This window comes from Eptatretus burgeri, chromosome 9 (genome assembly GCF_056783735.1).
Source record: "Eptatretus burgeri isolate ZD-2024b chromosome 9, Ebu_testis_v1, whole genome shotgun sequence".
NCBI classification, from domain to species: Eukaryota; Metazoa; Chordata; class Myxini; order Myxiniformes; family Myxinidae; genus Eptatretus; species Eptatretus burgeri.
In genome coordinates, this window is record NC_140969.1 from 95,524,095 (window position 1) to 95,535,732 (window position 11,638).

General features: G+C 40.5%; 1 protein-coding gene across 3 annotated transcripts in view; it reads right to left on the minus strand.

Annotated features, from left to right (window-relative positions):
- LOC147020679 (actin nucleation-promoting factor WASL-like) overlaps window positions 1-7,750 on the minus strand; it is a 33,875-nt gene extending 26,125 nt beyond the window's left edge. Inside the window, exons 1-2 of one of the 3 annotated variants that reach the window (XR_015061924.1) lie at window positions 7,509-7,750; window positions 183-317 (exon numbers count right to left, since the gene is read on the minus strand). Coding sequence is in view for 2 of the 3 variants with exons in the window: in XM_085896218.1 (XP_085752344.1) it covers window positions 183-317; window positions 7,509-7,613 (240 nt within the window). In the remaining variant the exon portion in view is untranslated. The remainder of the gene's footprint in view (window positions 1-182; window positions 318-7,508) is intronic. The other 2 variants (XM_085896218.1, XM_085896219.1) reach the window with 2 other exon arrangements.
- Between the last annotated feature and the right edge of the window lie 3,888 nt (window positions 7,751-11,638).

Consider the following 11,638-nt stretch of genomic DNA (forward strand, 5'->3'; position numbering starts at 1 on the left):
GTTCCTGTCTTATTTAAGTTTCATTATATATTTTAAAATTAGGATGTAGAAAATCCGAAAGATGTTGGGAGTAGATAGGGACAAAAGAAGGGGAGAAAAAGGTACATACATATGATAAGTGTGTGGTGGGGGGCAGGGGATTCTGCACATGTCTCCTCATTCAATAATATTAAAACCAGTACCTCTGCCAGGCTGAATAAAGATATGAAGTAGGATCTTTTGGTTTTGTTTTTGATCAGACATGCCACCCCACAGTCCTTTTTTATCCATGAACCTGTGATGCCCTGCAGTAACTGCACAACGCTGGAGGCAACAATCTGAAAACATGAATGCAAGTAGAAAAAAGATCACAGAGACAAAGTTTAGACAGGCTTGTGCAACTCCAGTGGATTAAGCAAAGCATCTAGCATGGCCTGAGATATACACATATGTACCTATATATATATATATATATATATATATATATATATATATATATATATATATATATATATATATATATATATAGATAGTTACACTGTGATATGTTTAACGGTTAAAATTCTTAAAACAAATGCAGATATATATTGTATGCCATTGTAATTGAAGAGCTATATACATTGAATCTATATAAATTGATTCTATATAAACAGGAAGAATCTATATAAATAAATGTTGGTGTGTGTGTGTGTGTGTGTGTGTGTGTGTGTGTGTGTGTGAGTGTGTGTGTGTGTGTGTGTGTGTGTGTGTGTGTGTGTGTGTGTGTGTGTGTGTGTGTGTGTGTGTGTGTGTGTGTGTGTGTGCTCCATACCTCCAAAACCATGAAGCATATTGGCCTGAAACTTTGCATGCATACTAAGGGAACTCCAATTGAGTGCATGAATGAAAATTGGGTGTTTGGATAAATTTAAACACCCCTTTTGAAGATAATTAACAGGGCACTCATCATGAAGAAACAAAAAAAAATGCTTATCCTTGGTCAGCTCGCTTTCACCTTTCAGGGGTCTTAAGCCACAAATTTTCTCGGCCTGCTCAAAAATGCCTTGCCTTGGAACAGGCCGCGATGGTTTCTGTTTGATAAAATGCTCATCATCAAATGCCTGATCTTTGCTGTATACATCACTAATCGCCCGCTAAGCCTTAAAACCATTTCATTGGAGTGCTTGCTTTAAAGTGCTTATTCCACTTGGCAAGCATGCTACAAGTTGATTGGTTACAAGTTTGCAAGCCATGGAGATACAGTTAACAGTGGTCTTTTTTTTTTGGCAAATTGAATGATGAGGCATTACGTATGCACTTCAGTTACCTGAACTCCACCTCCTCACTCAATCCCACCCCTCCGTCCCCTCCCAATGCGATGACAAAAGTACTTGCACTGCCACTCTGCACAGTTAAGTCACTCTGATAAACACAACAAAAAATACATCGATCGACGTATCAAGTTTCAACCGTCATGCGGTACCTGCACGACAAGGATCGGAGACATGCGGTTCGCCTGCTAAAAAGGTTGTGCAATATTTTTTTTACATGACATCACATTGTTTCACCTTTTTGTGCGATCACGTCGAATCGTTCCTTGTATTCAGAACTCCACCATGTTGGTTCCAGCTGTTAAAGCAAAGAACCAACAGGTGACATCTGTGGTTTGAATTTCTTTGGCATGAATGTTGCTAATTTTTCACCTGAATTCCATTTTTAAAGAACTCCATTTAAAGGGAAACCTGTGTGGTTGTCATTTTGATGTAATTTATGGCTTGCCATTTTGTCTGGTTATGTAATTAATCTGGACCCGTGGCTATTTCAGCCTGCTCAGAAAGTCTTTGTCTAGATTTAAAAAAAGCACGTAAAATTTATAATTAAAGTATGTAATCACAATCTGTGTTTGGTGCAGTCCCACGGTGTTCACACATCTTTATGATGTGGCAGTGCCGACTGAACGATGAGGTAAGGTGAGATGAATAACAAGGTATTACATATGCAGTTCAGTCACCTGCGGTCATACTAAAACACTGCCCAGAGACACCCGGAGATGCCCGGAGAGTTTTATGGGGATATGGGGTGGAGGGGGTTTGGAAGGAGGTAAGTATGAGGGGAGGGAAAGGGAAGGAAGAGCATTTTCCTTTAATTGTCAAAAAGCCTCGCCAGTGTTCGTGTTCAATCGTCAAAAATGCCCCGCCAATGTTTGTGCTTTTATTTTGATTTCCACACACTTTTTACAACTAAAATGTGATAATCTCTTGAATCTCCTAACCTGAGCCAAATTTCAAAATATAAACTGTGGAATTGAGCTGAGTAGCAGTTCTGACTGCAGAAAAAAAGGTGTTAATTTGTCCAATTCACACATTCTTTGAGACCCCTTCCTCTTCTCGGCCTCCGGAAGGGCCCGGAGACGTCTGGAGAGTTGTATGGGGGTTGAGAAGGGAGAAGTTTGGGAGGAGGTAAGTGTGAGGGGAGGGGAAGCGAAGGCAGCAAAGGGAAGGCAGCATCTACAGACTACGGACGTCTCTCCAGAGATATTTCCAGGCATCTCGGAGCATCTCCGGACGTCTTCGGTGGTGTTTAGTATGACCTGTCACCTGTGCTATCCCGCATTACATAGTGTTATTTCACGGTCAAAAGTACCCACAGGTGGCACGCACTGCCACTCTGCGAAAAACAATCAAACATAAACGGCGCTCTGCGTTGATGTTCGTCATGGAGATGTTTAACATAAACTATGTTAAACATAAACACAATCAAACATAAACGATGGTCATGTTTAATCCTCAACCAGTCAAAGATCCCCAGGGAGTTAAATATCATGACAAGGTCAGCTTGGGTCTTATTTACTCTTATCTTATCTTATTGAAGCGACAGCTCTTATTTGCTTTCTCCCATATATATATATATATATATATATATATATATATATATATATATATATATATATATATATATATATATTTATATATATATATATATATATGTATATGTATCTTTGTATCTATCTATGTATCTCTCTCTGTCTCTCTCTCTCTGTCTCTCTCTGTCTCTCTCTCTCTCTCTCTCTCTCTCTCTCTCTCTCTCTCTCTCTCTCTCTCCCTCTCTCTCTCTCTCTCTCTCTCTCTCTCTCTCTCTCTCTCTCTCTCTCTCTCTCTCTCTCCTGTCACTCCCTTCTCTTAGTATTCCCATCAGCGATTGCGACAGGTGATGTTTGTCTTTAAATATGTGCTTAATTGAGGTAGTCCAATAGATGTACGTTAAATTCCGCGCAATGCTGGGTACCTTTGTGAGAGGAGGGAGGGAAAGAGTGGAGGTGGGAGGAGGGAGGGGAAGGGGTGGGGTGGGAGTCTGGAGGGAGAGGGTGAGGGTGTGGGAGGTGGGACCTGGTGCTGCCCAGCAACGTCAGGTACCTTTGCTAGTTGTCATTAAGATAGTGAGCAGGCTTTTGGTGAAGTGAGAAGGTAAGAGCAGGCTTGTGTTGATTCGGTAATGTAATTCATATGGAAGTGGTTGATCATTGAATGCATATGACTTGATTCTGGCCTTTCTGATGTGGTGTTTCTCATACTCTTCAGAACTTTACAACATAATCAAAGGGCACCAATTGGGCAGTGGGATGTCCTCAGCTCATAGTCATGGAGAGGTGTACAGTGTTTAACTCCACTACTTCATTCTGCTGAAGAAAACCTCGTGCACCGCGAGGACCTTTATAACCGCATCTCCTGTCTTCTTCAACCCGTGAAGGAGCAGCTGTCAAATGGGATCACTTCCTCTTCACATGAGATTTAAACGACCCTGCACTTGTGAGATACAGAATTGTTCTCTTGGCATTATCGGCATGTCCTCTTGATGAAACGGACCATGACAACTAATACTCACTGGTGTCGTGGTGAGACCGTCTGTTCTGAGTTTTGGAGGTCGGTGGTTCTAACTCCGGCCGAGTCATACCAAAGACTTTAAAATGGGACATGCTGCTTCCTTCCTTAATGCTCAGCATTTTAAAAAGGATAGAGCATGTATGGACAAACAACCGTAGGTTGGCAACAGGCTCTGATGGTCTGAATAGCTTCCTCCTGCATTGGCGTTCCTTGTAAGGGAACATATTATTATAGCGAGTGACAATCAATGCTGCAGATGGTGAGGAGTGAGAAAATATTTGGTGTTGCAAATTTTTTTTAACAGCATTGTGATGAGCATGACATTCTTAGCTATGTGGGCAGCTCCAGACAAGTTGTGGCTGATAGTGAGAATGAGAAGTTCCAGCAGTTTTAACTTGACAAATGGATGGTTACAATTAAATATAGATGGAATTTTATGCTGATGTTATTTGAAGACGTAAGGGCATGTGGAACATAACAGGCTACAGTAAAAGTTATCCAGCTTTTAATATTATCAATATTAATGGAAGGAGAAGAGGAGGGGAAATATAGTAACGTGGAAAGGAAAGGATGGGCTTATATCTAATGAATGCAAGATTGTATAAGGTGGCCTGAAAGTCGCTTTACACCTTCCCAACTGGATGTGTTCCATCATACAGATACAGTAGGCCTGGTGTGGGCTTAACGGTTAAGGTGCTTGGCTTAAGATCCTAGTTCCGTTGAATTAACACCAGGTAGGGTTGACTCAGCCTGTCATCCTTCTGACGTCGGCAAAATGAGTACCAGTGTACTGGTAACATGGGCAGCATCAGGGGGGCATCGGCAACACAGATGTGCCCAAGAAAATGATGCAGCCAAGCAGTCACAGGCTGCATACGAATAAATTAAAAAAATACAGATACAATGACCGATTCATCATTGTAATTACTATAAAATAAAACCTGTACCTCGAAAGAGTTTGAGGACGACTTCGGACCTTTCTGCACTAAAGTGGCCAATAAAATGACATCGGTGGACTCATCAACCAATATGTGCAGTATTAACCAAACGAACAAAATGAATCTGTAGCAAGGAACAATATTTACAATTTCTGCACTCTATGCACAACTTGTATCAACAGAAATGAAAGTTCAGTTGATGGAATTCTACACTTTGTTTTTGAAGTGTAAGTGAAGACCCCGGGTGTCGGCACGCATGTGCATTCGATTTCAGCCTCTGCAGGCAATCATGAAATGAGGGATTTCGATGTGCTTTAAACCACCAAAACTCCTCAATTTTCTGAAGTGCATGTTTGAAAAGTTTTTTTTAAGTTTCAAAGTATAGTTTCGGTGGAAGTAGCATTTTTCCAAGAAAATGAAAATTTGATAAGCGATTAATATCCAACTAAACGTATAAAAGCAAAGTGCCGTATATTGCAATTTCATGATGGTCGAGCACTGCACCCTTACAATTGCAGAGTTTTAGGAGAGCTGTATTCAACAAAAACATGACAATCAAATGAAGAAAACAATTAAATGGTAAAAAGAGTATTTCTCTTGGGAAGAAGGATTCACAATGGGATGGCTGTTTCAGACTTCGTGGTGTAACCCGAATGCTTAATTGTACATACATGGCAGCAATTTCAATGAGGTGCAAACCGTTCCTTTGGGAAAGAAAGAAACAAAAATGGCAGCTGTACTTGCATAGTTGAGAGCCTGCTTCCCAAATCAAGGAAATATATCTTTGGTGGATAAAGTACACAATGGCGAAGTGTGTATAAATTTCACAAGTACTAAGATTACAATCAACAGAGTTCGAATTCCAAATTCTAAACGCCATGGATTCATGATGCAAGAAGGGGCTGAAAAGGAGAACTGGGGATGAACCAGCAATGCAACAAAAAACGTAAAAGGAAGGTGGAGTGATAGGGGGAAATACAATAACGTGGAAAGGAAGGGATGGGCTTGAGGAGGATTAATGGGGTTGAAAAAGGTCATGAATATGGATGTGCTGAATATGGTCATGAATATGGATACTGTCAAATACTTGACAGTGTTTCCCAAATGGACATCACGAAGACTGGATATACATTGCTGTCACTGTGTATCGTAGAGAAAGGAATGAAAGGTGCCTGACTGTCAAATGCTCGAGATATGTCCAGAGGGATGGCCCTGATCTCTTCTCTAAGATTGAGGGGCCTACATCCATTATTGGGAGAGCAGAAGCAGCATGTCCAGGGAGGGGAAGGTCAGAAACCAAACTGCTATTCTAAAAATTTGATGTCAACTGTAATTATGGATTTCATGACTTTGCATATATTGGAAGCCTGCAGTGAGAGGAGGATTTGATTTTTGTTCCATGCCTGTGCAATGCAATTTTTGTGGTTCCAACAATTATTTAATTTAGAATCCAACCATCAAGTGTCATCCAGATATTTGACAGAATGATACTGCATCGGAGTGTCGGCCATCCTTTGAAGAAAATGTTAAACTGTTTGTCGCATCAACTTCATTTCGCTTGGCATCAGTGATTATATGGTGTTTTTCATACACAACAGACCTTTGGCCTTGTCCTTGGCTGATGGTGACTGATGCTGCAGAGTGTCTCTGCAAATTGAAACTGGAGAATCTCCAAAACTTATTGTCAGGTCTGAATGTCGCTTACTGTAGAAGAGGAGCTCGCTTTTGTATCATTTCCATTGAGGGATTGGACAGTTTGTTGCCATTTGGTGTCATGTACAAATTGTTCATGAAAAACTCCAATGTCTCGAATATTGATGTTTTTAGAAAACATTCCCTCCGTTGATATTCCCTTTCATTTATTGACAACATTTATTTGTTGGAGGTAGTAAATACGACTGTATAATCTGTATTTTGTATTCCATTTAGTGCCCAATTTTGTGCATATATTGCACTTTTTTGGATGACCTGACAAACTTTCCATGAGTCTCAAGAAGGAAGGCAGAACATGTTAAAAACAGATAAAGCCAGACATCGCAGACATGAAGAAGAAAGTTTTCCAATAAGTTCTCCTTTACTGCATGATAATAGCCTGGTGTTGGCTTAGCGGTTAGGGTGGTGGCTTGGGATCCTACAGTCCTGAGTTCGAGCCCCGTTGGCCACTGAATCAACACCAGGGGGTTGACTCAGCCTGTCATCCTTCTGAGGTTAGCAAAATGAGCACCAGTATACTGGTAATAGGGGCACTGCATCAGCGGCATAGCTGTGCCCCTAACTAATGGTGCAAGCCAAAAAGGCAGCACATGATGGAAAGTACATGAGAGATCCTTTCCTTGTGGACATGGCTTTGATGTTTTCTATTGAACTGGCATTTGATAACTAAATAACAATCTCGCAAAAGCCAACCAAACATTTGCTTGTACTATTTGATAGGAAGATTGAAAGCAGGCCAATGCATACAATCATTTAATGTTTAGCCTTTACAACAAGTTAGAAAACACTTCACCCTGAGCTTGACAAGAATGACAGGAAAGAAATGCAAACTTCATGTGAACTACCGGTATTCCACAAACTATCAGGGTGTGAACTCGAACAACAGTCAGAATAAAGCATAGATGAAAAAGAAAGGTAAAACCCCAAAAAATTAGATATCAGTTGAGGAAAATCAAATCGTCAAATGACCCACCTATCATGCATCACGTGTATTTTATAAGAATTAAATCTTACGTACCACATTCCCTTTCCCTACTAAGCTAAAAAGGACATCATTTTCATCTTCCGTCAGGAGGCGCGAGGAGACATTCACATCCCGTTTCTTCGGAGGAGGTACAGCCATGGGCCTTGCCAGTCGCCCGGTAGATTTTTTTAACCCGTATGCTCAAAATGGGTCGCTTTCAAAATAAAACCGAGCAACAAACCATCCACCTGTCTTCCTCAGCACTCTCATCCAAGGTAAAGCAACAAGAAGGCAAAGGGCAATGCAAGGTTCATCCTCCCACAAACTTTGATTGCAGGCAATTTACAACTATGTCATACCAAAGGTCTGTAGTTCTAGTAGCGATGTTGCCATGGATTGGGTTGCCAGCTCTTTTGATTGGGTATGATGTGGAATGTGATTTGAGTCATCGAAAAGGTCCTTAAAAGGAAATAGCTAAAACTTATCGGTGGACAGGTAGTGGAAAAGGCTCACTACTTTCGATGTTATAAAGAGGGACCAAAATGGCATCATGTATCTTTGCTTTGGAAAAACCCTAAGATTAAAAGCAAAATGTAATTGAGTTTCAACGTAAATCATGTCTTATTCAACTGATGAATGAACCTTCATCCTCTTCATTTGGATTTCCCATTACATTTACAAGTAAAGTTAATAATTAGGAATACCAATCTTGGTAAAGACAAGTGATGTCTGCGTAGAAGACAACAATGGATTTTCTCAAAAAGGAGTTGAGAAAGCATAAGTTCACTATCGTTAAGAAACAAGGTAAGGCTGATATTTTGGGTATCACCCTTCATTGGACCAATGAAGTTCTAGCATAATCTTACCGAGAATACGAGTTTTGGTTTCTCTGATTAAGAGCATTGCTCGAAATGTGAACATTACCTTATTTTTCACAGCACCAAATCTACACTTTGAGTCCTGTTTGGTAAAATCCATAATTAACGATTAGGCAAATTAGCTCGAAGACCAACTGAAAGTATTGAAAGTGATCTTTCTCCTTATATAAATAAAAAAAGTGTTTGTTCACCAAATATGTTTACAATTTCTCTCAGATCACCCCCCATCCAAAGTTTTCCCTTCCTGAGAGTTTCCTTCTATATCAATCTTGTCCACCGCATGCATCCTCCCCTACCCCTTTTTCCTCCCCACATCCCATTAGTTCAAATCTCAATCTATTTTATCCTTCAACCCTGATGGTGTGCCCCCCCCCTTCTCTCTATTGTTCCTTTTGTGATGTTGCATTCTGATGCATTCAGTGTACTAGCTCTTCCACGAACCTTGACTTTGTATAAAAGAATGGAAACGTCGCAGCAGCGGTAAGTACAAACCCCTCCTTGAGGGGAGTGAGTTCCAAATATGTTTGCTCCTATATTTTAGGAAGAAATCCTGAACTTCAAGCAGAGCTTTGATAACATTTCAAGGTCATTTTGAGGGATGTGTCCATGCCAGGTTCTTTTATGTAAGGAGTGAAAACACAACACACTTTCAAGGGGCACAAAAGTGCTGCATCATTTATTTTCCCAAGCAGCACTCACGTGTTAGCCTCAGATGTGTTGTTGACCCAGTTCCTGCAGGCATTCCATCATTGTCAATGTTATAATTATTGCTGACAGCACGCCCAGCTACTGCAAGTGGAAAGTTTCCTTGCAGCCTCGTTTTGAGCAATAGAACAAGATATCCAGATGTTGCCCATCCGGGTAAACTTCAGCCAAAAGAACATTTCCGAGCAGCAGAAAGCCTCACTGAAAGTTGGGTAATTATCTGGGATTTGCCCTTATGCTCCGGTGGATTTTCATTTCCTCCAAGCATTGCTTTCTTTTTGTCAAAAGCATGTAATAAAATTATTCAAAACAATTACTAACATAACTGGCAATCATTTTAATACTGTATTTTTTTTACAATAGGGGCAATGCCCCTGGGCTCACCTGGTAGAACCAGGGAACCACTGGTTGGCATGGATGACCCACGGAATGTGTAAATTAGCCGATGGTTTGAACAAACTTGTGGAAACACCGTGCAGAGATGATTCTTACCAAGTTACATCCAAATCGGCTGAAAATACTTTTTGAGAAGAAGTCAAAAGTAGTGATCCCAGAATCGTAATTACCTTTGACCTTTCAATTGACACAACTTAATATGCAATAGTTTTGATGGCATTTGTAAGACCTCAGGAGGCCTTGGTTCTCGGAAGTTCTGCAAAGTTTGGTGAAAATAGGACGATTATTTTTGGCATCACGAGTGATGAAGGTTGTGGTTAAGTTTCATCGAAATCGTGTGTTTGGTCAAAATGAAATCCTGCGATAACAAAACACAATAGGTTGCCAGCGATTGGTCAAAACCCACGATATTAGAACCAGAGATATTTGAGGGTTTACTGCATATAGTGGCCTGCAAAAATATTCACCCCCCTAAAAAGTGTTCACATTTTGATGCCACCTGATTTGATTTAATGATACTTTCAAATCAAACTTAACATATAGAGTCTTCACAAACTACTCTAAAGTGATAAAGCTAAAAATGCAGATAAAATGTGAATAAGTGAGATTAACAGGGAAAATCAGATGATTCTCAGTTGTATAATATAAGTATTCAAACCCTTTGCCTAATTAACCCTAAATCACTTCAGGAGCAAATTATTTGTTTGAAAGGTTAAAAAATAAGTGTAAGAGGTTTTATCTGTACGTAATCAGTGGTTTACCTTAAAAATTATACTCCCCCACTTATCTAAGGAGTTTTAAGGTGCAACTCACTTGGTCAACCAACAAGGCAAACATGAATACCAAGGAACTTTCCAAAGAAGTCAGACATTGAGTCACTCATTATCCCTTTGAATACAGCTAAATCCATCATTAAGAAGTGGAAGTCGTATCATACTACCCAGACTCGATCGAGATGAGGTCGCCCATCCAAACGCAGCAGCCGGGCAAGCAGGAAACTGATTCGGGATGTCACTGTAAATCCAACAATGACTTTGAAAGATCTGTAAGGGTATATCTCCGAGATAGCGGTCAGTGTTCATCAATCAACAATATCCTATTCCTTTAACAAAGCTAGCCACTATAGACAGGTGGCAAGAAGGAGAACAGGTGGCAAGAAAGAACAGGTGGCAAGAAAGAGCTCTATGGACAGGTGGCAAGCCATTGCTGAAAACGACGCATCTAAAAGCTTTTTGGTCTAAATTCAAAGCGTTACATCTGGCGCAAGTCTGACACTGCCCATCACCCAGTCACACCATTCCTCCTGTCAAGCATTGTGGTGGCAGCATCATGTTGTGGGGCTGCTTTTCATCAGCAGGGACTGGCAAGCTTGTCAGGAGAGAAGGGACCATGGACGGTGCAAAGTACAGGAGAATCTTTGATGAAAACCTGCTCGAGTCAGCCATGAATCTGAAACTGGGTAGGAGATTCACATTTCAGCAGGCCAATCATCTGAAGCACAAAGATAAAGCCACACTGGAGTGGCTGAATGAGAAGAAAATAAATGTTCTTTAATGGCCCAGCCAAAGTCCTGACTTGAACCCAATTGAACATTTATGGTGAGACTTGAAGATTGCAGTCCATCGACGATCCCCATCAAAATTGGCAGAACTCGAGCAATTTTCACGTGAAGAATGGGTAAATATTTCACTACCTCACTGTACAAAGCTGGTCAAGACCTACCCAAAAAGACTCGTAACAGTCATTGCTACAAAAGGTGCTTCCACCAAGTGTTGACCACGGAAGCTGAACACTTTTATAACTGGTGAATTTTGATCTGTACGTGTTTTTTTCAGGTATTCCTAACATGTAACTTCCTTCAACTATAACACTGTTTAGTTTGATCTCTGGTTATGAATAAAAAAGTTAATTTGGAAAAAATTGTTTCTGCATAATTAATCTAAATGTGGCATTATTGGTAGATGGGGATGAATATTTATTGCAGGCCATTATAGCTAACTGGATTAGTGATAGGAAGCAAAGAGTGACTTTCAATGAGAAGACTGAAGTAGTGGGAGTACCTCAGAGATCAGTCCTGGGACCAGTATTATTCATAATTTACATCAATGATTTAGATTGTGGGGTTATGAGTTGGCTTTTCAAATTTGCAGATGACACTAAGCTAGGAGGTAAGGAATATAGAGGGGTGGGGGTAAGGCAACGAGG